This window comes from Lemur catta, chromosome 3 (genome assembly GCF_020740605.2).
Source record: "Lemur catta isolate mLemCat1 chromosome 3, mLemCat1.pri, whole genome shotgun sequence".
NCBI lineage: Eukaryota > Metazoa > Chordata > Mammalia > Primates > Lemuridae > Lemur > Lemur catta.
In genome coordinates, this window is record NC_059130.1 from 16,670,187 (window position 1) to 16,697,888 (window position 27,702).

The window sequence follows — 27,702 nt, forward strand, 5'->3', positions numbered from 1 at the left end:
CATTAGCCATATGTGACTACTGAGCACTTGAAATGTGGCTAGTCCAAATTGAGATGTGATGCTAAGTGTAAAATGCACACTGGATTGTGAAAACTTAGAAGAATGTCAAATACTCATTAATAGTTTTTTAAAAATATTGATTGTATGTTAAAATATATTAATATTTTGATTATAGCTAAATAAAATCTTATTCAAATTAATTTTACCCATTTCTTCCTAATATTAAATAAATGTGGCTACTAGAAAATTTAAAGTTATATATATGGTTTGCATTGTATTTCTATTGAATAGTGCTCATCTAAGCAAGAGGAAAGAGATTATTGATTAAAAGGCCAAGCATGAAACCAAAGTGATGGCAAGACACAATTGAGGACAAGAGGGTCCTTCAGATATGGAAGGTTTGAATCATACCATTTCAGCATCCTTCAAATAATATCCTAAAGTATATGATAATTTCACTAATTAATAAAGATTTTTCCACTAAGTACACTGAATTCTTCTGAAACATTAGATATACTGTGGCTTTAAACACTAGGCTTCCTGATTGCCATTTCAAAACCCAATTCAAATGTTTTTAAATAACCATAATAAAAACACTTTTTAAAAGATCTTGATGGGTATAAATTGATGCAGTAGAATAAAATATAAACATAATTTTAAATTACAGTACAGCTATATGGTGAAAGGTTTTTTTTTTCTCCTTAAAGCTTTCTTGCATTTGTTTTAAAATGTTAAGATATAGGAAATGAATTATATGAATACCTAATGAATCTTAACTTGGAGAGTGTTGTTTTTTTAAATTGAGGTAAAATTCACAAAACAAATTTCACAGTTTAAAACACTTTAAAGGCCAGGCATGGTGGATCACGCCTGTAATCCTAGCACTCTGGGAGGCCGAGGCGGGTGGATCGCTCAAGGTCAGGAGTTCGAGACCAGCCTGAGCAAGAGCGAACCCCATCTCTGCTAACTGCCCAACAAAACATATATATAGAAAAAATTAGCTGGGCATGGTGGCGCATGCCTGTAGTCCCAGCTACTCGGGAGGCTGAGGCAGTAGTATCGCTTAAGCCCAGGAGTCTGAGGTTGCTTTGAGCTAAGCTGACGCCACGGTACTCACTCTAGCCTGGGCAACAAAGCGAGATTCTGTCTCAAAAAATAAAATAAAATAAAACACTTTAAAGTGTATGTTAATATATTTTTAATATATTCACAAAGTTGTGCAAGCATCACCTCTATGTAATTCCAGGACATTTTCATCACCCCCTGCCAAGACCCCACATCTATTACGCAGTCACTCCCCATCTTCCCTGACATCCCAATCCATGGCAATCACAAATCTATTTTCTGTCCCTTGATAGTATACTTTCATGCACAAAAAATTTTAATTTTGATGCAGTCTAATTTATCTAATTTCTATTTTGTTGCTTGTGATTTTGGTGTCTTATCTAAGAAACCACTACAAAATCCAAGGTCAGGAATATTTGCCCCTACGTTTTCTTCTAAGAGCTTCATAGTTTTAGCTCTTCCATTTAAATCCTTGATTAATTTTAAATTAATTAGTATTTATGGTGTGAGGTAAGGGTCTAACTTCATGCTTTTATATACGTGGCTATCCAGTTGTTCCAGTATCATCTGCTGAAAAGACTATTCTTTCTTCCATTGAATGGTCTTGGCACCCTTTTCAAAAATCAACTGACCATAGATGTAGGGGTCTATTTCTGGATTCTCAATTTGAATCTATTGATCTAGGCGTCTATCCTTCTGATTTAATTACTGTAGCTTTGTACTAAGTTTCAAAATTGGGCACTTGCTTTGGCAGTACATATACTAAAATTGGGATGATACAGAGAAGATTAGCATGGCCCCTGTGCAAGGATGACACACAAATTCGTGACGCGTTCCATATTTTTTAAAAATTAAAAAATAAATAAAAACAAATTAAAAATAAAATTGGGCAGTGTGAGTCTTCCAACTTTTTTCTTCTATTTCAAGATTCATGGTCTCTTGTGATTCCATATACATTTTAAGATCACTTAGTCCATTCCTACAAAAATGGTAACTGGAATTGTGACAGGAATTATACTGACTCTGTAGATCAACTTAGAGAATATTGACAACCTAACAATGTTAAATCTTCTAATCCATGAACATGGGATGACTTTCCATTTTCTTAGTTCCTTAACTTATTTCAATAATGCTTTGTAGTTTTCAGTGTACAAGTCTTGCACTTCCTTGATTATATTTATTCCTATGTAATTTAAGCTTTCTCATGCTATAGTAAATGGAATTGTTTTCTTAATTTCCTTTTCAGATTATTCTTTGCTAAGGTATAGAGACACAACTAATTTTTATATGTCAATCTTGTTTCTCACAACTTTGAGAGAGTTCTCTGAACTCTTTTATTAGCTCTAATAGTTTTTTGTGGATTAAGATTTTCTAAGATCATGCCATCTGTAAATAGAGTTTTATTTCTTAGTTTCCAATTTGGATTCCATTTTTTTCTTTTTCTTGCCTAACTACACAGGCTACAACCTCCAGTATCATGTTAAATAGGTGTAAGGCGAGCGCAGACATCCTTGCCTTATTCCTGCTCTTAGAAAGAAATCTAAGATGAAAGCTTTCAGTCTCTCATCATTAAGCACGTAGTTAGCTGTGGGTTTCTCATAGATGCTCTTGAGGAAATTTCCGTCCATTTCTAGTTTTTAAAAATGTTTTCATCATACAATGGTGTTAGATTTTGTCAAAAATTTTTTCTACATCAACTGAGATGTTCATGTGGTTCTTGTCCCTTGTTCTATTAATATGTTATATTACATTAATAGATTTTCATATATTTTTATCATGAAACAGTGCTGAATTTTGTCAAATGCTTTTTCTGCATCAATTGAGATGATCATGTGGTTTATTTCCTTCATTCTGTTAATGTGAAGTATTATACTGATCAATTTTCATATGTTGAACCATTCTTATATCCTGGAATAAATCCCACTTGGTCAGGGTGTTAACACTTTCAATATGCTGTTGGATTTGGTGTGTTAGTATTTGTGTTCAGCTATTATTTCTTCAAATATTCTTTCTCTGTCTTTTCTCTGGTACTCCCATTATGCAGAGGTTGGTATGCTTGATAGTGTCTTGTAGGTTTCTTAGACTCTGTTCATTTTTTTTCATTCCTTAATTTTTTTCCTGCTCCTCAGATTAGGTAACCTCAAATGACCTAAATCAAGTTCACTGGTTCTTTCTTCTGTCTGCTCAAGTCTGTTGCTGAATCCCTATAGTAAATGTTTCATTTAAGTTACACTTTTCAATTCTAGAGTTTCTATTTAGTTCCTTTTTATTATTTCTTCCTCTATATTGATATTTTCTAATGGTGAGACATCATTCTCATGGTTTCCTATACCTCTTTGAGCATATTTAAAATAGTTGATTTAAAAATCTTTGCCTATTAAGTCCAAACACTAAGCTTCCTCAGCAGCAGTTTCTATTAATTTCTTTTTTTTTCTCCTGTGTATGAGCTATATTTTGTTTCTTTGCATGACTTCCAGTTTTCTGTTGTAAACTGGAAATCCTTAATATCATATTCTGGCAATTCTAGAAATCAGATTATCTATATTCCCTAGGATTTGTGTTTGCTACTTACTGTAATTTGTTAGTTTAGTGACTTTTCTGAACAAATTTTATAAAATCTATATTCTTTGTCATGGATAACCAGTAAAGTCTGTGCTCTTTTAGCCTAGTGGTCAGTTAGTGATTTGAGAGAGATTTTCCTAAACACCTGGAACCAAAAACAAACAAAACACAAAAAGCAAGTCTTTGCAGATGCACTGTGTGTGAGCTGGGGCACACCTTCAACATTTAGCCAGGCAGTTTACAACCCTGCTTTAGCCTTCACCTCCTGCTTGTTCAGAACCCGAAGGTTAGCCAGATGTGAGAGCTTAAGGCTTCCTCCAGTCTTTTCTGAGCATGTGCCCAGCTCCGGCCATGTGTGGGGCCTTTGAGATTCCCAGAAAAATGAGGGAACTTTTCAAAGCCTTTGTTCCCCAAAGTGTTTGCTCATGAGCTTTACGGTTTGTCTATTGTTTGCCCTAGCTTTTACTCCTTGCCCCAGGCAGCAGCAACTAATGCATTTGCCATTAAATATTTTCAACAAATGTCCCCCAGCGTAGTTATGTCAGTCCTGGGAGAGTTCTGAGTAAGCTGAAATAAAGTCTTGAGCTGGTCCTTCAGGGAATCATCAGACAGGTCAAAATAAAAACGACAGTTCTTTGAGAATAGGCCCATTCTGCTTCTTCTGGTCCTAGAAACCCATACCTGCAATGCGTACTATTATATTTCCAAGGCTGCCACTGAGCTAGGGAGTAGGGGATGGGGCCAGAGTAAATAAAACATCACAAAGCTCTCTTATAGAAATTCAGGTGATTTTTTCCCTGGATTAAACATTCACATTACTGTAAACTTTTGATTAGCTTCCAGAGTTTTAATAAAGTTGATTCTGACAGTTTTTGCCAGTTTATTCGCTGCTTTGGGAGTTACCTACTCTGCCATTTTTGTTCCACCTTGGGAAGGTCTTCTTAATAAGAATAATGTATATATTGGAAGGGGACTTTAGGGGACAACTCTAAATTCACATTATCTAGTACACATTCCTTGATTAACCCCACCTGGGTTATTTTTACTCTTGGCATTTATTTAGTCTGTATTAGATTAATATTTATTGATCTGTCCCATTTAAATATTAAGTTGACTCATGATTTTACATTTTATCTTTTCAAACTATAAAGTTCAGACAGGTGATGTGGCTCACAACTGCAATCCCAGCTACTCAGGAGGCTGAGGTAGGAGGATTGCTTGAGCCCAGGAGTTCGAGGCTGTAGTGAGCTATGATTACACCACTGTACTCCAGCCTGGGCCGACAGAGCAAGACCCTGTCTCAAAAAAAAAATATATATATATGTATACACATACACACACACATACACACACACACATACACACACATATACATATATATATATATAAAGTTCACACAAAGAACCATAAAAAAATGCCGTTAACATGCAAAAAAATAAAGTTGACGGAACTACGTTTTACTTATTTTGAATACCCTTCTTATACCTCTGAGAAGAACTTTAGCTAAGAACTAAAGTTCTCAAGACTGAACGAATGCTTTAAATTAATGGTTTAAATGAAAAACGACCTTTTGGCCAGAGCCGCCATCTTCCAGTAATTCACCAAAATGACGAACACAAAAAGATAGAGACGTGGCATTTGATATATGTTCTCTAGGCCTTTTAGAAAACATAGAGTTGTTCCTTTGGCCACATACATGCGAATCTACAAGAAAGGTGATATGGCTATTCCAAATGCAGTGGTGTTTACAAACTAATTGATCACCAGTTACAGATTCCTTTGTTCCTTCTCCACTCTACTGCTTCACTTGACTAGCCTTAAAAAAAAGAAAGATGATATTGTGGATATCAAGGGAATGGGTACTGCTCAAAAAGGCATGCCTCACCAATGTTACCGTGGCAATACTGGAAGAGTCTACAATGTTACCCAGCATGCTGTTGGCATCGTTATAAACAAACAAGTTAAGGGCAAGATTCTTGCCAAGAGGATTAATGTGCTAATGTGGGTATTGAGCATATTAAGCACTCTAAGAGCCAAGATAGCTTCCTGAAACTCAGCACAGAAAAAGAAGGAAGCCAAAGAGAAAGGTACCTGGGTTCAAGTGAAGCGCCAACCTACCCCACCCAGAGAAGCACTTTGTGAGAACCAATGGAAAGGAGCCTGAGCTGCTGGAACCTATTCCCTATGAATTCATGGCATAATTAGGTGTAAAAAATAAAAGATCTCTGGATTGTAAAAAAAAAAAAAAAAATGAAAAACAAAATTAAAACAGGTGGCATATGTATTAAGTAGCCTTTCAACTATTATCACCATTCTCTATTGGCATTCTCATTTTTAAAAGTATTTCTAGTATAAATAATTTCTATTCAAAATCATATATAAGTTTACAATTTCAGAAGCAAAGTGCAGATGTTGATAATACTGCAAATTTTATCTCTAATATGCAAAAAGGAAAAGGGAACTGTTAATGATTCCAAATGTCTTAGGAACAGACAAAAGGAAAATCATTTCCCTGGGTTTTCTTAAAAACAAACATATTTTCCATGTATTTCAAACTTACTCATTGTTTAACTCTAAAGCTTGATAGGCTGCTTTGATTCGAGCTGGAGGATTTCTTTCCCTCCATGCCTTCTGCATAACTGTAGGAAAAATATTTCAAAAAGTAGATGAGATGGTAAACAAATAATCTTACACAAAACATGAAGAATGAGCTAGGGGAGTAAAGAAAGCTTTAAATGACATGTTCTTAAACATATGAAAAAAGAAATTGGGTTACCATTTCACATTAACCTTATGAGAAATTTACATCAAATTTGGAACCTTCACATACAATAAAAATAAATATATTCTTTTTCTGATTTATTTGAATAACAACATATAAGGTACTTAACCAAGTTAATTATATCACCATTATACATGAACATTTATGTGTCTAAATGCATCAGATTATAACCAATATGAAATATTCCTGTTCTACTTTTATCATTCTAAAAAGGTTCTATGGAACTGCTAAAAATAAAAATATACAAAAACTTAAAAACAAAGTCTTTGTCTAATCAATGATTTGCTCTAGGAATTATGTTTGGATTTGCATTTTGTATAAAAAGGGCAAAAAAAAGGGATTAATTTAGAATATAGTACATCTCTGAAAAATGTCAGCCTCTACCAGGATTCAACAAAAGCTTAAGTTAGAATTTCTCTGGAAAAATAATATTTGTTTTGCTACTATTTACTGTACCAAAACGAAGATTTCATACTAAGTAAAGTTTCTTAAAAACTAAACAAACAAATAAAGTAGATTCATGAAACTATCTGCCGAATTTCAACTTTGATAAGATAAATAGAGAATCTATTTGAGTGTTGCTTTTGGAACAAAACTCACAACTGTCCAGAAAGAATAATGTGGAAAATGTTTGAGTTTTCCTTTGGAAACAAAATATTAGTCTTGGCTTAGAAAAGGAGACAATATATTCCACTTGTGTAACAAAAATACATTTCTCCTATCAAACATGTCACCAGGTAGCTGACAGCTAATGCTTCCTGAACTTGACAAATTGATGTAAGTCAGTACCCATCTGATACTGGCCAGGTAAAGAATATCTTCTTGCTGAAATACTAAAATATTACATCAAAATAAAGTATAACATTAGACCTATGATTTTTGATGACAGGGCTCTCTTTTATGACTCATAGATAATTACAAGTCCAATTTTGACACTGAATCCTTATCAACATTTTAAATGGTTATTTAGTACTCTAGTATATTAAGTATATATAATTTATGCAACCAATTACCTTTTGATGGATAATTAAGTTATACCCAATTTTTTGCTAACATAAAAAACACTGGTAATAATCTTTCAGTATTTACCTTTGCACATCTGACCAAATATTTCCTTTCTAGAAGTAGAACTGTTGGATAAAATGTATGCATCTTTTATAAGATTTTGGATATATACGCAGCAAACTCTTTTCAAGAAGATTGTATTAACTTACACTCTTGCAGGTAGTATAGGAGAGTGACTGTTTCCTTGCTTCCTTACCAACACAGTATCACCAATCTTTGCTAATTTAAAAGAGTGAATTGACATTCATTCTCTTTTAATACATGAAAACAATTTCATTTTCATTTGATTTTTTTTTATTTCTAGTGAGGTCATTTAATTCACCTTTAAGCATTTTTTCTTATGTTTTCATATGCTCTACCAGCCTTTCAAGAGTATTCTTCACAATCAAAGCAGCCTTATGTCTAAGAGGAAAGTGGAAATAAAGTGGAGTGAAATTTTTTCCTTTTTTCTAAAATAAGGCTTAGGAATAATTAAAAGCAAAATGCTGATTTGGTATTCAATTGTCCTCTTTAAGAGCCCTTGATATGTTCAAAATGTAATTAACAAAAGCAATTATCAATTCAAATTTATTTATTTTTTCAAGCTAAATAATATTCTAATATGCTAACAAGCATGAAAGAGACCAGCAGTTATTCCAAGGTCAAGGGTTACAAATGTAAATGCCTACAGATGCCAGGCATTAAACATAAATGAGTGAGCTATAAACACATTCACTGTTTAAAAGGGAGAGCCACAACTCATATCTAGATGATTACTACCAAGTGGAATTGCAGGACCAGTTTTGCCATATTTTCTAACTTTCAAAAAGTGTAAATTTGGATTTTAATGGGAAATCTCCTGATTTTTAAATTTTTTTTTTTTTTTGAGACACAGTCTCAACTCTGTTGCCCAGGCTAGAGTGCTGTGATGTCAGCCTTGCTCACAGTAACCTCAAACTCCTGGACTCATACAATCCTCCTGCCTCAGCCTCCTGAGTAGCTGGGACTACAGGCATGTGCCACCATGCCCAGCTAATTTTTTTTTCTGTGTATACTTTTAGCTGTCCAGATCATTTATTTCTTTCCATTTTTAGTAGAGACAGGGTCTCGCTCTTGCTCAGGCTGGTCTCCAACTCCTGACCTCAAGCGATCCTCCCACCTCAGCCTCCCAGAGTGCTAGGATTACAGGCGTGAGCCACCAAGCCCGGCCTGATTTTTAATTGTTGAAAATGAAAACAAATAATTCAAAATATACCTCTGGCTGGCCCTTGTGGATATGTTTGTTTTCTACCCTAGATAAATCAATAGGATGAGAACAAAATCTACTAATTTAGTGATTACTAATGACAATAAGTCAAGAGAAATTTGCCACATCATACATATATACATATTTGTCTTTTCTGAATATAAAACTACTAATATAAATCATTACTTCTATGTGAGTGTCTGAAAAGATCAATATAGAACCAACAGTCCCTTTCTTTTTTATTTTTTTACTATTTTTATTTTTTTTCTTCCAGTGAAGACCGGAAAACCTGATAGACAAATTCTAAAAGAGCTAAAATATGGAATGGTTCATGAATTTGCATGTCATCCTTGCACAGGAACCATGCTAATCTTCTCTGTATTGTTCCAATTTTAGTATATGTGCTGCCAAAGCAAACACAACAGTCCCTTTCTGGATCATCACTCACAGGTAAACTCTGTCCTTGAGTTCAGTCTTTAGCTGGGGTTATACATACATTCTAGAAGTACATGAAACTTTGCAAGGAGCAAAATGGAGTGCACGGTTTTAAGAAAATCCATTTCTAAACCCTCAACTTTATATGACTGTTTCCTATCAATACAACTGACCTACCTAAAGGCTGTTTCTCCAATTGGTCTATACATTATGCTGGTTTCCCTTCCTACTTAACCACAATCCCCATACCCTGTAAAACAGGAAAAAGAGCAGGAGTGACTCCATGACAGGCTGGATCTCCTGGAATAGGCCTAAGTTTCGGTTTCCCTGACGCAGGTCCTCCCCTTCCCTAAAATGACGCTGATAACAACTAAAAGGTCCTGAGACTTGGAACCAACCAATCAGGAGCCAACACGATCAGCCACTCTTGAAGGAGCAAATGAACTAAGGGAGGGAGGAGGATGGTGTGTCCAGTGTATGTAACCTACTGAAAAGTATAAAAGCTTAATTTTTACCCCAGGGCGGGGTCCTGGTTTGTGGAGAGGCCACTGCGTTGGTGCTCTGGACTTGGACCCTAGCTCGAGCTAGCCAATAAACTCCTTTGCCTTTTGCAGCCTCGGTGACTCTGCCTCTCTGTTCCTGGGGCCGAGGGAAACCAGTTCTAACAACCCCAACCTCCAAAGATATGTTCCCTTCTCTTATAACACAAAACAAAGACTTACTTCTTACCCATTCTGAATCTTTCCAGGGTGCAATGCCCTATGGTGTAAAAATCCCAGGTGCCAAAGGGAAAATTCAAATTCATACTGTATTAGGGCTTCCTAATTTTTACTTACTTTCTTTAACAATGGGGGTTGGCATTAGAAATAGAATATTCTTGCTCCTGAATGCTCTGAATTCAAGTATATTATAGAGTGGGGAGGCAGTGATAACAATTTTTATCAGTTCCATTAGCACCCCTCCCCACTTACTATCAAAGAATGAATTCCTCTTAAGGGAAGATCCCTTCGTGGCAAGGCCAAGGGGGCATTAGTAAGGAATAACAGGCTATTATTTTGGCCAAGTGACAAGCCCTAGGCAAAGTTCCAAGATTTTTCTATCTTTCTATCGTACAATCTGAATTCAGAAGACAGATGGTTGTCAAGGGGACGCATGTTAACATGTTTATTTGCTTTGAAAAATGAAGTCAGACTTCTCTGTCAGAAAGTAAATCTGATTTGGTTGATTGACAATGAGGACTCACCCAGTCAGTTAGGTTATATGGAAGGCATTTTCCAAAATTTAAAGAACTAAATACGTAGCTCTAAGGATTTGACAAAAATACAATTAAAGTATAGCAAAACATTTAGAACCTTATGGTCAAATGGAATTTAAATTTTAAAACAATTACACAAAAATTTTTAGTGTGGAAAAGTATGCAAGTGTGATAGCATACTTTTCTATAGCATAAAATAATTATAATAAAATTACACAGCGATGTAAAATAGATATGTGTTCAAGCAGGAAAAGGACATATAAAATTACTAATGTTAACATTTGTTCACGAATTTTTCAATGGATAGTGGTGGATATAAATCATTTGATCCCATGACATAAACTGAAATATAAAGTATACTAGTTTTATTTTTAAACGTCTACATTTTGCAATATGTCAAAAATTACATTCTTTGTTATTACTTAACCTTATGATGTCAACTTAAAAATGTGTGAAGGGACACATCCCTTTCCAAAATTCTGTTAGTAGATATTCAAACAAAAATGTTTTAAGATCATAGCTTTAGTGGATAGCTATGGCTGCTATTTGAAAAGCCTGCCAATGTTTGCAATTCTGTCTGTGAGAGAGAGGGAGGTGAGGCCTAATTTCAGAGTCACTTCAATCCTTAAAGTTGACATATAGTACTGATTTTATACTGCTCTTATTTCCCCAACATCTACATTTTTACCATTAATATAAATATTAAGCATATAAACATAAAGCAATTCTTTTTTCTCCTCTATTTGCAATTAAACTACTTTATGTAACCATACCAAAGATTCTTGGGTTTCCTGCTACCACCCACCCTTAACATAATTAATCCAGCAAAGATATATCACAATGAACTAATTTCAATGGTGGGAACCTGTTTATTTTTCAGACCTTTATTGGTGATTTTCTTCTGCCTATCAGTGTGGTGGGTAGAAGCAGTGACAGTATAGTGTTTAACAGCCAAACTTGAATTTGAAACCCAACTTTATCATTTATTAGCTGTGTGTCTCAAGGGATGTCCCTTGATTCCCCTTTGCCTCAGTTCCTTTATTTTTAAAATGGGGCTGATAATAGTACCATCTCCTAAAGTGATTGGAAGATTAAATTAGTACATTTCTATAAATTGCTTAGAACAATGCCTGGCACATAATTAAGTGCCATAGAAGTTTTAGCTATTATCAGTGAAATTGCTTAGGTATCTGTGCCACCTAGGCCTTTCATTCATTCATACTTTCATCAAAGAATTCATTTTTTTTTTTTTTTGAGACAGGGTCTCACTTTGTTGCCTGGGCTAGAGTACAGTGGCATCATCATAGCTCACTGCAACCTCAAACTCCTGGGCTCAAATAATCCTCCCCCAGGGTCCCCAGGAGCTGGGACTACAGGCGCACACCACCACACCCAGCTAAAGTTTTTACTTTTTGTAAAGATAGGGTCTTGCTATGTTGTGCAGACCGGTCTCAAACTCCTGGCCTCAAGCGATCCTCCTGCCTCAGCCTCCCAGAGTGCTAGGATTACAGGCATGAAACACTTCACCTGGCCAAAGAATAAATATTAATATTTACAGTACGCCAGGCAATGTGCTATATGATAGGGATTCAAAGATGAAGAGAAAATAGTTCCTGCTCTGGAAAGTTTCATATCCAATTAGGGAAGACAAACATGAAAGCAGTGTGATAACATTAATAAATGTTTATGGTTGAATAAATTAACTAAAATAATTTAATAGAGGTTTGGGCTAAGTACTGTAGAACTGTAGAAAGGAATGTGTTTAATTCTGACAGGAGATCCCAGGGAAGGCTTCCTAAATGGGGTGACTTTTAATTTGAATTTTTTTTTTTAAGAGATAGGGTCTCAGTCTAGTGCCCAGGCTGAAGTGCAGTGGTGCAATCATAGCTCACTGTTGCCTTGAACTCCTGGGCTTAAGCGATCCTTCTGCCTCAGCCTCCTGAGTAGCTGGGACTACAGATAGGAACCACCACACCTGGCTAATTTTTTTATTTTTTGTAGAGACATGGGGTCTCACTCTGTTGCCTAGGCTGGTCTCAAACTCAGGCCTCCCAAAGTGCTGGGATCATAGGGTGAGCCATCATACCAAGGACTTAATTTGGATATTAAAGGATAAAAAGTAACTCATCAGATAAGGTGGGTGAGGGCATTCAAAGTAGAAGAAAAGCTGTGATAAAGATCCCTATCTTTAAGGCATACACTTCAGAGTCTCAATTCTATTGATAAGAACTTAGAGAGGTGGAGCATGGTGGCTGACGCCTGTAATCCTAGCACTCTTGGAGGCTGAGGCAGGCGGATCTTTTGAGCTCAGGAGTTCGAGACCAGCCTGAGCAACAGCGAGACCCTGTCTCTACTAAAAAAATAGAAAGAAATTAGCTGGACAACTAAAAATATATAGAAAAAAATTAGCTGGGCATAGTGGCGCATGCCTGTAGTCCCAGCTACTCGGGACGCTGAGGCAAAAGGATTGCTTGAGCCTAGGAGTTTGAGGTTGCTATGAGCTAGGATGACGCCACGGTGCTCTAGCCTGGGCAACAGAGTGAGACTCTGTCTCAAAAAAAGAAAAAAGAAAAAAGAACTTAGAGAGAACTAAACATAAGAATAAATAGTAATATTTACAGTATGCTGGACGATATGCTAGATGATAGGGATTTCTATGATCTTCTACCACTTTATATGCATCTCTAACTTATGATTAAAATAACCGCATTTTTCTCTATGTGTCATTCTCCAATGTTTAAACATTGTCCTATTTTCATTTATATATAACTGCAAGTGTTCATTTCCCAGACCAAAACAAGGTACATTATTTTCTGCAAAAGCAGTTGTGGTATTTGATCTGAAAGGTTTTTCAAGTAATAAAAGAAGTATGAAATATTTTAAATTCTTTATAAGAAGGAAAGGTAGTATATAAACCTAGTTTACAATCATAATTCATTTTAATTTAATCTGAGCTTCTTATCAATACTGCAAAGAACTCCAAGCCAAATAACTCTGTGTACTATAATAAATACCTCTATATAAAAATTTTCCTGATCACTGTTTAAACCATGAACAGATATAACACATACCTATATCTGAAGGACGTAAAAAGTCTGTGTCACAGGTGAAAAAGGTCTGATGGTCCTGAGCTGACAAGTTCATGTCATAGTATGTAAGTGGTTCTTTACCAGTCATCCAAGTGTACCTTTACCAAAACAAAAAAATATTTAAATTGGACATGAGAGGGCATTTCTGCTACAATAGACACTATTTAAATTTCAAAAATATATTGCTACAAATTCTATTTTGGGATATTTTAAAATCTTATAATCAGTAAAACAAAGGAGATAACCTACACAAACTACTTAGAATATGATAATAAAACATCAAAAACCAAATAGGAAAAGAATATTCAATAAACAGTGCTTTGAAAATTGGATTTGAAGGGATAAAACAATTTGAGTTAGACATAGCTTATTAACTATACTTAAATAAATTCTCAGTGAGTTAGAATCAAGTATTAAAAGTCAACCTACAAAGAAACTAGAAGAAAACATAGGTGAATTTTTATTAGAAATCAAGATGAGAAAAGACTTTCAAAGCATAAAAACAAAGAGAACCTTTTTCCAGATTTTACTAAAGTAAAAATTTAAACTTTCATACCTCCCCAACCCCACAATAAATTAACAGCAAGTTAACAAACTGGCTAAAAAATACATTTTACAATGTCAAATCTCATTAGTAATTAACAAATAGCAAATTAAAATAAGTTTTACTTTTTGCCTATCAAATTGGCAAAGATAATGTTGTCAGGGGTGAAGTTGGACATGCCCACACACACTGCTGGTGTAAATGTAAATTGGTATTTACACTTCCCTTTCAGAAATCAATTAGATAGCATCTATGAAGAGTCTTCTTTTTTTTTTTAAGGCTGGTCAAGTGGAGCAGTGGGAGTGGAGAAGGAACAAAGGAATCTGTAACTGGTTGTGATCAATTAGTTGTAAACACCACTGCACTCGGACCAACCTATGAAGAGTCTTTAAGGGATGAGTACATGAATTCCATTATACCATTCTCTCTACTTTTGATTATTTTTGAAAATTTCCATAGTAAGAATTTTTTAAAAATATTAAAGGAAAGAAAAAACCTGCTCATACCCTTTGATTAAGTAATCTCAGTGATACAAATCAACCTTAAGGAAATAATCATAGATGTGGCTAAATATTTATACAGAGAGATATCCCTCTAGTGTAAATGTTAATAGTGAAATAATAATCTTGAGTAACCCAGATAAAGGTGCTGTAGGTAAAGTATGATATCTCCATATAATAGAAAATATATAACTGTTAAAAAAATCACATTTTTGAAGAAATTCATGTTTTCAAGAAATTTTGTGGGAAATTCACATAATATTATGTTAGAAAAAAGTAGAATGTAAAACTATACATACATCATGATGTTTGAGTTTTGTTTCTATATATGCATATAGAAGAGAAAGACCGGATGGAAATACTCTAAAACACTAACAGCAGTTATCACCTGTTGATGGGAAAAGGTGATACTTATTTTCTTTTTTATACATTTCTGTACTTTTCAATTTTCTACAATGAATATGCACGTTTTATAATCAGAAAAAAATAAGCATTTTAAAAGCACATTATAAGTGTTTTTACATATATGATCAAAGATTTTAAATTATTTAATAGTATAAATTGCCTTGCTAAAGTTTTTAGCTATTTTGTAAGAAATTATCATGAAGAAAAAAGAAAAAGCAAATAGTTCATTTATCAAAGTTTTGCTATGTATTCTAAGAATTAGAAAAATTAACAATCCACATTATTCTCAAAATGTTTTAAAGCAGTTAAAAAATATATGTATAATATCAATAACCTAAATTACAAGTAAATAAAAAAGATTCAGTAAAAGAAAAATAAGTATCGGGACACAAAAATGGCTAACATATGAATGAAGCTAACATATGAAATATATACCAAAGAGTTCTGTGCACTTGCTAAGGGTTGGTTGCATATGACTTTAAGCTTTCTAGAGCCACACAATGGTTTATCAATACAACTTAGACTTTTACATTAAGACAAGCTAATCAGTCAAAGGAAATATAAGTATTCCTAATACTAAGAAATTACTCTTAAAGATCTTCATGAAATGTACCCTCTATAATATAACAAGGAATAGCCTCAATAACTTTGATTAAACACACCAAGAGGTTCAAGGACCTGTTTCTTGCAGAATCTCTTAGTATAGGCTATATGGCATCTTTCATAAAAGTCTAGCTTTCAATTCCCAGGATATCACTATCTTATACTTTTAAGTCCTTAAGCACAGGAGTTATTGCTTAATCATTTTTATATCTCCATCATTTTGCATATTGCCCCTAAATAGCATATACATAGTGATATATAGTGTTTCTTGTTCAATGAATTAAATAACATGCCCCAGTCTACTTCCAGGTAAAACACAGCCCTCCTCAAAATAAAAGTGATTCTCACTGCAAGGTGTTAAAAAGGGAAGGAAGATAGATAAATAAATGAATACATACATACATACATAAATCTGAAGTATCTTTGGTCATAAATTTCAAAAGATGCTTTCTCATTTGGAGTAAAAACTGGATGAGAAATAGACATAGTAGTATGGACAGGAAATGGCAATATAAAGTCAATATAAAAATACTTTATGCTGTAGAAATAAAGTTTACATTCACATTTGGACTGTTTCTTTTTTTTAATGAATCCTCAAATAAATTTTGAAATTGAGCACATATGCACAATTAATGTCACAAATTCTTTGTATTAATAAAAGCCTTTCTGCCATAAACCAGGGGCCTAATATATACTTATGTATCACAAACATAGTTTGAAGCAATGCTTCTTATGATTGTAAAAGTAAACACAGTGAAGATGCTACCAACAAAACCTTGGGCTAATCATTTTACCTTATTATCTGTCAGTATTTCCAACTAGAAAAGCTGTGATATATTTATAAAAATAAATGTTTCCATAACACATTTACTCTGACCAATGTCATACTTATACTGAAAGCAAAATGTGCTACCTGCTATATTCTGCTCCTCTGAAAAGATTTAGAGGGTTTCTCCATACCTTGCATTCTGAAAAACAAGGGGAAAAAAAGAAAAAAAAATGAGATAGTTTAATAAAATGCATTTAAATCTTCATTTAACCAACATTTATTATTTACCCACTGTATACTAAGCACAGTGCTAGCCACAGATGTTATAAAGACAAATAAAGCATGCTCTTAAGAAACAGAATTAAACCTAGTCATTCTCTTATTTCTGTCTCCATAGCATTTGGTTCATAATTCAATTATAGTACTTACCATATTATAATGTGATTATCTGTTTGGCTTTTAGTTTCCCCTTTAAAATACAATCTGTTAAAACTTTGTTCATTTTTATATTCCTGGAGCCTAGCACAGCATCTGGAACTGGACTTGTTTAATTGAATTAAATATAGCATGAGAGTTAGTCATGTAAACAATGGGCTAAACTATGGTAAGTGCTATAGTGGAGATATGTTTTATTCCAAGAGAAAAAAGAGAGTAATTCATTTTGCTCTGGGGAAATCAGGAGAGGCTTTAGAAAAGAGGTGACATTTGAACTGACATTGAATCACTGTAAAAGATAAGTAGAAGGTTGCCAAATGAAGAACATTCCAAGCAGAGGAAGTACCATAAAACCATGTACCATGGCTAGGCTAGAGTACAGGGTAAGGGGTGAGAGGGAGAGTTATTTTCTGACCTGTAAATGAGGTCAGAAAATAGACTGGGGGAAACTGATGAAGGAGCTTATATGCCATATTAAGGAGTTTAGCTATTATCCTTAGTCATCAAAGGTTTATAAGGAGAAAAATAAATAATAGATCTTTGTTTAGATCACTTTTGAAAGGTATAATTCATGGACTTGCAAAGTAACAACTCCTCATAATAAATTCTAAGACATTACTTGCCTTTTTAACTATGTTGACATGAACTCAGTTGTATGACCCTGAGAATCAGGGCTTCCTTAAATTTTGTGCCCCTGGCACACTTGTTTTACTTGTCCTACAAAGTTGAACAGGTTGTGCAAAATCAATGGTGGCTAAAACTGCTAGTTCTTTAGCACTTCAGTTCCCAACCCCCATGCTGCAGCCCAGTACTGGTCCATGGCCTGTTAGGAACAGGGCCAGGCTTTACCACCTGAGCTCCGCCTCCTCCCCTCCCCTCCTGTGGAAAAACTGTCTTCCATGAAACCAGTTTCTGGTACCAAATAGGTTGGGGACTGCTGCTTTAGCAAGAGTCAAGGCAGTAATGTCAAATTGTATTAGGAGTCATCAATTTCCTCACTCCCACATCCTTGCAGTAAAAACAAGGCAAATTTCTTTTAAACATTATATCAGGTATGATGGTTATCTTCAGTAAAAGCTAGTGTTTTGTGAGCTAAACTGGCCACTTTTGTCATGGAACACCACTTACATTTCAAAGAGTCACAGACAAACTATGGTTATTTAGATGAGTACCTGGCAGACATTTTCTTAAAAATGAACAAAGTGAGTCTGTCAACTTCAAGGGAAAAAACGAACAATATTTGCTGCCAATGGTAAAATTTGAGCTTAAAAGCTGAAAACATAAATATGAGAATTTTGAAAAACTTGTGCCTGCTATCACGAACCTGGTAATTTACAATACTTAAAGAGTTTTCTGTGAGATTGGTGGTGATATTAATAAATATGATTCTTTGTATTACATGTTAAAATGTATCAATATTTAAAATACATATAACTCAGTGAACAAGTATTTTCCAAATAACCAACGCATGATGCTATAAAATTATGCATAAGTAACAGATCCATTCAAAATGCAAGATACACCAGTGGATTTTAACATAACAGCATAAAAAGTTCAGATTCCACACTACAACTAAACTTTCAGAAAGTACCTCTTAGCAAGTTTGGGTATAGTATCAAAAAACAATTAGCACAATTTTCTAAGAAGGTTATTAAAATGCTCCTCCCTTTTCCAACTACAAATCTGGACCTTTATATACTTCAATCAAAACAACATATCACAGCAAACAATGAGGAAACAGATCCGAGAATAAGCAGTCTTCTATTAAGCTAGACATTAAAGAGAGTTAAACAAATGTGAAACAATGCCAGTCTTCTGACTAAACTTTTTATAATTATTTTTCATAATATGTGTATCAGCTCAGGCTGCCATAACAAAATACCATAGACTCAGTGGCTTAAACAACAGAAATTTATTTTCTCACAGTTCTGGAGGCTGGAAGTCTGTGATCAGGGTACTAGCAAGGTTGAGTTCTAGTGAAGACTCTCTTCCTGCCTGGCAGATGGCTGCCATCATGCTGTGTTCTCACATGGCACAGAGAGAAAGCTCTGGTGTCTTTCTCTTCTTCTTCTTTTTTAAATCTTGCCAACAACTTGATTTTATCTTCCTCTTCTTATAAGGAAATCCATTCTATCAGATTAGGTTTCCATACTTATTTAACCTTAATCACCTCCTTAAAGGCCCTATCTCCAATAGAGTCATATGGGGAATTAGAGATTCAAAATATGGATTTAGGGGTATACCATTCAGTCTATAGCATTCTTCCATTGGCCCCCCAAAATTCATATCCTTCATACAAAATACATTAATTCCATCCCAATAGCCCCCAAGGTCTTAACTCATTCCAACATCAACTCTAAAATCCGAAGTCTTATCTAAATACTATCTGAATCAAATATAGGTACAACTCAAGGTACAATTTATCCTTAGACTAAATTCCTCTCCAGATGTGAACCTATGGAACCAGAAAGTTATGTGTTTCCAATATACTGTACAATGGTGGACAGGCATAAGATAGATATTTCCATTCCAAAAAGGAGAAACCAAAAGGACAGAAGGGATGATGGGTCCCAAAGCAAGTCCAAAACCTAGCAAGCCAAATTCCATTAGATCTTAAAGCTTGACAATAATTCTCTTTGGTTTGATACTCTGCCCTCTAGGCCCATTGGAGTGGCACTGTAACCCTCATGGCTCTATGGCATAGCTCCACCCATATGAGAGTGTCCTGGCCCTTGTGGCACTGGGTAGAGTCATGTGGCCCTAGAAACTGGTTCCCCATTGAAACCAAGGAGGAAACAGCCTTGCCCCCTGGGCCTGTGGCAGGATTGGCAACCCTGGGTTTGGTCATTCTTCCCTTCTTTTTTTTGAAGTCAATACACATTCACAGCTGAACAGATAGCTCTATGGTCGGGTCCTATAGAATCCAAGAAGTCAAAGAGCCTTCCTTCATTCTGTCCTGCTTTCTCTGTCCCTTTTAGTTAACATGGGCAGTGTGTTTGCTGATATAAACCCAACTTTATTCCTGGCTTCTGATGAGATAACTAATTATGTCCATGAGGTGTACACATTAATTGGTTGCTTAGCCACACCCTTAGTGTTCTTGTCAGAATAAGTTTTCTTGTTTTTACAGTATGGATAGGTTGAGAATTTTACAAATCTCCAAGTTCTGGTTCTTTTTTGCTTAACGATTCCTTCTTCAATTCATCTTTTTCCTTTTACATTTCCCTATGATCAGTCAGGATAAACCAAGTTGCTCCTTCAACACTTTGCTTAAAAATCTCCTCAGCTGGCCGGGCGCGGTGGCTCACGCCTGTAATCCTAGCTCTGGGAGGCCGAGGCGGGTGGATCGCTCGAGGTCAGGAGTTCGAGACCAGCCTGAGCAAGAGTGAGACCCCGTCTCTACTAAAAATAGAAAGAAATTATCTGGCCAACTAAAAATATATATACAAAAAAAAAAAAAAAAATTAGCCGGGCATGGTGGCTCATGCCTGTAGTCCCAGCTACTCGGGAGGCTGAGGCAGTAGGATCGCTTAAGCCCAGGAGTTTGAGGTTGCTGTGAGCTAGGCTGATGCCACGGCACTCACTCTAGCCCGGGTAACAAAGTGAGACTCTGTCTCAAAAAAAAAAAAAAAAAAAAAAAAAATCTCCTCAGCTAAATATCCAATTTCATTGCTCTCAAGTTCTACCTTCCATAAAATGCTAGAACACAGTTCAGCCAAGTTCTTCTCCACTTCATACAAGGATAACCTTTCCTCTAGTTTCCAATAACATGTTCCTCATTTCCATCTGAGACCTCACCAGGTTTCTAACATGCAACTCAGAACTCTTCTAGCCTCAACCCATTACCCAGTTCCAAAGCCACTTCCACATATTCAGGTATTTGTTACAGCAGCACCCCACTTCTCAGTACCAAAATCTGTATTATTAGTAAGCTTAGGCTGCCATAACAAAATATCATATACTGAGTGGCTTAAACAACAGAAATTTATTTTTTCACAATCTGGAGGTTGGAAGTCCAAGATCAGAATAGCAGAATGATTGGGCTCTGGTGAAAGTTCTCTTCCTGGCTTGCAGACAGCAGCCTTTTTTCTGTGTCCTTGCATGGCTGGAGGGGGTGGAGAGGTGAGACAGGGAGAGAGGGAGAGAGCTCTCTTCCTCTTCTTACAAAGCCATCAATCCTATCAGATCAATCCCCATCCTTATGTCCTCATTTAACCTTAATCACCTCCTTAAAAGTCCTGTCTCCAAATACAGTTACACTGGAGGCTAGCGTTTCAGCATATGAATTTTGGAAGATACATTTCAGTCTATAGCAATATGTTAATGTACAATGGGTTTATTGTTATTTTTAAAATATTTAAAAATTTTCGGCTTTAATTTCTAATATGATAAGTATTGATAGATATAATCTAGATATAAACAAAGCTCTTTGAGGTCCTCAATAATTTTTAAGAATATAAAGGATTCCTGGGTCCAGAAAGTTTGAGAATTACTTTATTTTACATAGTAAGGGGAGAGGATATTCTAGAAGGAGAAATATTAGAGGAATAGTCTAAGAAAGAGATGTCAAGGGCCTAGATATGGGGCAATGAATGTTGAAATAAAAGTAGTTAGGATAGAGATAATTTTTAAGGGGAAATCAACACAATTTGGAGGTTGACTGTTTCGAGAAGTAAGGGGAAATAAAAGAGATATAAATTGAAACTACTCAAAGATTTCTAGTATGAAAATTGGGTGCCAGTAACAGATTTTAGGGTTATGAAGGGAAAACTATTGGAGGAAGGTAATTAGTTTCATTTTGCACAGAGTGAGTTCAAGGTGCTTAGGGCTATCAAAGGTGGAAATTTCTAGCAAAGAGTTAGAAATGTGGGTCTAGAATTTAAAAATGACCTTGGGGATAGAAATTTAAACTTGGTTCTCCCAGCATACATGCCTTTGGTAGGTAATATTATAGAATGAGATAAAATTATTCAGGGAGAGAAAGTTGAACAAAAGGAGACTTTGACTCACTTTTGAGGTCCAATGTAAGCATCTCCTCTGTGAAACATTTTGTGGTCCTCCCTCCAAGAATAACTTGACCACTCCCTCTTTTCAGTCACTACAGTATCTTATGCATACTCTATACAAGCAGCTAACCATACTCTTTTGCTGTCAACTTATTTATATGTCTGTATTCTCTACCAAGCTGGGATGTTTTTAAGGTTATCTTCACTCTTATTATCAAAATTTTACTTTCCTAATTACATATCACTAATAATATTCACTATTACCAGACACATATAGAGGAACAGTTTACAATTAAAATATGACAATGGAATATCCATACATGAAGAACTGAGACTTTGATACTTTGTAAGTATACTGAAAAGAGAAGCTATTTTTCCTACTTTGCTTTTTTGGCAAGGATAGCTAATTGTCTCTCTTCTCTCCTTTATCAGGAATAAGTTCCCCTGCTTATTTGCTGGGCACTTATGCACTGAGAAAATGATTAAAATTTCTAGCCTCCCTATGGCAAGTAGTAGGCATATGACAATGTTCTGACCAGTAGGAAGTAAGTATGTAACAGTTCTGAGAAGTGTCCTCAGCTGCTGTGGAGTAGGGTAGAGGAAAGGAGCGTCCTTCTTCTGGCCTTTTTCCCTTCTTGGTGATTGGAATGTGGATATGATGGTGGAAGCCAGAGTAACTGTCTTGGATTACAAGGTAAAAAATATATGTGGAGATGGCAGGCTAAAAAAATATAAAGGGTCTGAGTCTCTGATGATCATTGTTCTCCATACCAGCCATGGATTACCTATATCTACACAAAAGACAAACTTCTCTCTGTGTCTTGGTCCATTTGGACTGCTATAACAAAATACCATAAACTGGGCAGCTTATAAACAATGTAAACTTATTTTTACAATTCTGGAGGCTGGGAAGTCCATACTGGCAGATTTGGTGTCAGGTAAGGGCCTGCTTTCTGGTTCATAGTGGTACCTTCTTACTGGGTCCTCAAATGGTGCAAAGGGCAAGCAGCTCTCTGGGGTGTCTTTTATAAGGGCACTAATCACATTCATGAGTGCCCTGCCCTCATGACCTAATCACTTTCCAAAGGCCCCACCTCTAACACCATCACATTGGTGATTAAGTTGCAACATTTGAATTTGGGGGTAATACAAACATTCAAACCATAGCTCTCTGTTTTGAGTTTTTTATTTTTCACAGCCAAACTCAATCTTAACTATACAGCTCTGAAAATGATGTTAGAAAAGTAGTCACCTGACAAATTGTGCCTGCTGGTTTCACTTTCTCTGTTGCTGGAAGAAGAACCTGGTTCTGAAATGCAGTTCTCTGTTCTTCCCATCAGTGGTCGCAAATGGCTTACAGATACTTGCTCAATAAAAGATGTGCCATGCTTATGAAAGTACCACCATTCAAATATCTACGACAAGTAGAAAACATCCTTCACTTAGAATTGATCAGCAGATAAATGAGCGCAAATTAAAACATTCTCTCAAGATGTTCCTGTTCAATTCAGCATTTTAAATGCACTCTCCTTCAAAACAAAACAAAGCAAAACAACACAAACACAAGATTCACCAATAACACATGCTGTGTAAAAGTGAAATACCTTTTTTATAGTTTTGTCATAAAATTCAGACAAGCTTAGGCAAAACTATGCATATATAATAAAGCATTAAAAAACATTAAGAAGTGTTTAATCTATAAATAATTTCACTCTGTTATGTTGCACTGTCATTTTATTCTATCTGTAGCACAATTAAAAACAGTTTTAAAACAATTAACATAGTGGATAACCACTAGACCAGGATCTGAATGTTCATGTTTGACTCCCAAATCAGCCAATTATTAGCTGTGTGCTTTGGGCAAGTCACTGAATCGCTAAAATCTCAGAACGTTAGTGTCCTTGTCTATTAAATGTGGTTAACAAGAATTATAACAAAGTGCTTTTTGAACCCAAAAGTATTACTCCAATATTTGGCAATATTATTAACATACAGATTAAGATTCAAGATCATTCCCATATTGACCCATTTAAAAATCAGGATATTCACTTGTGTTTCCATAGCTTATCCCTATTATAAAAAAAGGAACCAAAAGAAGCTGTCTGTGCCAAATTAGCAGAAATTTTCATAGGCGGACATTCCAACCTCCCAAACTTCCTTTGCCTGGCTCATGCGGGTTTCAGTTTAAATGACACTTCCTTAGGGAACTTCTCTTGATTCCACAGAACAGACAACTGTGTTGTGCAATTCCATTGGATCCTGTGTTTTCCTTTCAGAGTAATCTTTTCACCTGTAATAACTGCTGCTGTTCCTTAAGCCCCCAAACACACTCCCACTGAGGTAGAAGTAACATATGCAGCATAGCTAGCTTACTCATTTCCTTTAGGTCTTTACTAAAAAAGTCACCATTTCAGTGAGACCTTACCTTGCTACTCTAGATACAATTTCAACCTTCTCCCCTGAGGGAGCCCTTCTCTATTTCATTTTTTTCCCTTAGCACTTATCACTATTAGTAAGAACATGCTATTTGTGTGACTTATTTATCTTTTATGATCTATTCCTCTAACAAAATATAAACTCCATGAGCACAGGGATTTTTTTCTGTTTTGTTTACTGCTGTAAGCCCAGTGCTTAGAAAGTGTGTGGCAACCAGTAGGCCACATAATAAACAATTATCAAGTGAATGAATCATTGTGTCTAATCACCTTCTAGACCAATTCCATGAGGCCAGAATATGCTTACCGTGGTATGCCCAACACCTACAGCAGTGTTTGACACCCTCTATAAATATTTGTTGAATGAAATTTGAAATTGTTCATTATGTTCATTTGAACAATTTTATGTAATTAGTTTTCTATTAATATGTCTTGACTATAAAATTAATATCTTCCTCCTCTTATTTATGGAACATATCCCTCAAAAAGCCAACTGAGAGACTAGTTTCCTGCCAAATGTATTGGACAAATGTATTACTTTATTTGTTTAAAAAATAAACAAACACATCCACAACTGCCTAAGAGATTTTAATCTTTTTTTAAACTGTTTTACTATGACCACAAACAGAGCACATCACAAAAACAATTGGAGTTTTCAAACCTCTAGGAATGTTATTTTTTGTCTCAGTAAATAATAGAACAAATATGCTACACAGGTGTCATAACTATGCGGTCATTTTTCACTACATTGTAGCCCACTGACTAAGTGCTATAACATTTATAGGAAAGTGCTAGAAAATCAAGGTGCAGCAATCTTTTCTATCATGCCACTATTGTTTTATGCTCAGTCTAAAATGGCTCCTCTTTCTGCTCACTCTTATTGAGTTAGCAAGAAATTAATCACCAAATGTGTCCATGATTTGGCTTCTACCATATGTTTTACTAAGAAGTGTGATGAAACTTCTTTAAAACAACCAGAAGAAATTACACAAGCAAAAATTATTTATGTGACAGAAAAGATAAGATTTATATTGGATAAATCTTGGATAAAAACATTGGATAAATACTGTCAAGGACAGTAATCACAAGGGCAATAATAAATACTGCCCTTCACCATATAAAGTACAGGTGGGTTTTTTATGAATTAATATGAAGCTAGAGGCTTTTTCAACTTTTAAGTCAACTTTTTAACATAAATGAACAATGATAATAATAATTGTTAATACTTACCAAAAGCTTTCTAAGAGCCAAACATTGTGCCAAGCCCTTTACATGCATTATGGCATTTAATCCTCACAATAACTGACTTTAGAGATGAGGACACACATTCAAAATTTAAATAATGAGCTCTAGCTCATATTACTGGTAAGTAGCAGAGCTGGGATTCTTATTCAGGTTTGCCTGACTTCACAGCTTCTAACCATTACACTAGACTGCTTCACACATATACCTCATTGTATATGTATATCTGAGTGTACGTGTATACAAGTTGGATAAGTCTAGGCAGTAAAAGAAATTATAAATACAACAACCTTGCTAACAAAAATCCATCAGTATTGCAAGGGTGATGACAAAATTTAACTTTTAAAGTACTACTGGAATTTCCTAATTTTTATATATTTAAAACCCTGTTTTAAAAAGAGTTACAAAAATATTTTAAAAGATTTTAGAAACCATATATATGTATATATAAGTTATCCCTTTGTTATAAATGAAGAAATTATGATTTAGACAGTTTATGTGACTTGCCTGAAGTCAGCTAGTAAGTGGCAGAGTCGAGATTCAAAATTCTCATTCCAAAACCAATGCTTTCTCCAATACATCAGCTGTTTAAAGATAGTTTATTTCCTTTATTTAGACTTTTTATGCTATTGACTAAATATGGTACAATATGCTTAACTATGAGTAGGGTTTATAAATCAATAAATTGTGAGGCTTATACTAACATATAGCTTTTAACCTGAATTCCTCAATAGCTTATTTTTTTCCCCCAGAGAAAAATCTCTTTCTTATCTGGCATTTCACTTTAACAAAATGGGCAGTGTTAGGCCCTATTTTTAAAAAGGTCCAATACAAATACTACTCTTTCTACTATAGCTGGAGAGCACCACCTAGAGATAAGAAAAAAGAACAGAAAAATCCATTGGCCGTGCATGGCGTATAACTTAAGATTTTTATCTATAGCAGTATTTTTCCAAAGAGTACAGCAGGAAGCACTAGAATCCAGGGATGTTAATGGGGATTACAAAATTTTTAAAAACACATTTTTTAATAAAAAATGATATGTTGTTCAAGAAAAAGTTGAATTAAAGTTAAGCATATTTCTTTATTGTGGGACTTCTCAGAACAGTAATGGCCAAAATTCATTAAGTGCTCATTTTGAGCCCGCTACCATGTTATTAATACAGACTTTTACACACATGATCTCATTTAGTCCTCATAATACTATAAAGTGGATACTATTATTGTCCCTAGTTCACAGATGAGGAAACTAGGGCTTGGAAAAACTATAGGCTGAATACAAGACACATAAATTTTAGTCTGCTCAATGTTGCCAATATTAAAATACTGAAAAATTTATATAAAATCTGTATATCTAAGTTTTCTTGAAATCATTTGAAAAATAGGAAGATCTGGTAATACTAGTCACAGTCTACATGGCAACAATTAGCTTTAGCCCCTTTTAGAAGGAGTATGTGCTGTCCAGATTACCCATATGGAATTTAATTCTTAAATTCTGTCCATTTCACTCATCTTTGTCACCAACTTGGGCCCTGCAGGTATTTAACGTCTACCTCATCACCATCCCTTCCCCCACTACAGTATATAATAAGTCTTTAATATGCAAATAAATACTGCCAATCTCTACAAGTGGTTAGGGAGAAGTAGTGTTCCCCAAACTTGCTGAATAGGTAATTCTCTTTTCAAATGCTGAACACATTTTGGAAATGCTAATCTATAAGTAACTACAATTTATAATTATTGTAACCATATAACGGGGTGGATCTTCAGATAAATAACAAAACATGAATGAAGGAAATGGAAACTACTTACAAATATTAGTCCTGATATCAAAGAAGATGTCCCTGTAAGTGCCACATAGAATCTGGGTGTCAACGAATTTAAAAATACTGTCACTGTCAAAAGAAAAAAAAATCAAAGTTTAGAAAATGCAAATAAAAAAATACAAATTTAAAGTACTTAAGTTACAAATATGCAGGTGTCTTTATGAGTGGAGGGACATAAGTAGTATTAATATTTAGTGTGAAATTCATTTGAGAAAATTGTAATTTTTAAAAAGCTACTTTAAATGACCATTTTATCAATCTTAAAAATGCATTCACACATGTAAAGGTAGGATTTTACACTGTTGGTTAAATAAGCAGCAAATCAAAGCAGCAAATCAGCTTGCTTTTGAGAATAAAAGCACTTATAAATCATAATTTAGACAAGAATTTTTGCAACTCCATAAGGATAAGAAGCTAAACAAAGGAGGTTGAAAACTCCCTAATTATTTCGGTGAGATA

The 27,702-nt window shown here is 34.9% G+C and overlaps 1 protein-coding gene and 2 non-coding genes across 7 annotated transcripts in view; 1 reads left to right on the forward strand and 2 right to left on the reverse strand.

Annotated features, from left to right (window-relative positions):
- Nucleotides 1-27,702, reverse strand: part of ST7L (suppression of tumorigenicity 7 like) — a 74,385-nt gene that overhangs the window by 44,863 nt on the left and 1,820 nt on the right. For 3 of the 5 annotated variants that reach the window (XM_045546807.1, XM_045546806.1, XM_045546808.1), the window contains exons 2-6: nt 27,230-27,312; nt 22,993-23,155; nt 16,444-16,498; nt 13,461-13,576; nt 6,188-6,266 (exon numbers count right to left, since the gene is read on the reverse strand). In XM_045546807.1, the coding sequence (XP_045402763.1) occupies nt 6,188-6,266; nt 13,461-13,576; nt 16,444-16,498; nt 22,993-23,155; nt 27,230-27,312 (496 nt within the window). Of the gene's footprint in view, nt 1-6,187; nt 6,267-13,460; nt 13,577-14,821; nt 14,836-15,936; nt 15,998-16,443; nt 16,499-22,992; nt 23,156-27,229; nt 27,313-27,702 lie in introns of those variants that run through there. The other 2 variants (XM_045546810.1, XM_045546809.1) reach the window with 2 other exon arrangements.
- LOC123636141 lies at nt 1,804-1,910 on the forward strand. The gene has a single exon (XR_006734351.1). It is a non-coding gene; the product is annotated as a U6 spliceosomal RNA (small nuclear RNA).
- On the reverse strand, nt 9,013-9,119 carry LOC123636149. The gene has a single exon (XR_006734359.1). It is a non-coding gene; the product is annotated as a U6 spliceosomal RNA (small nuclear RNA).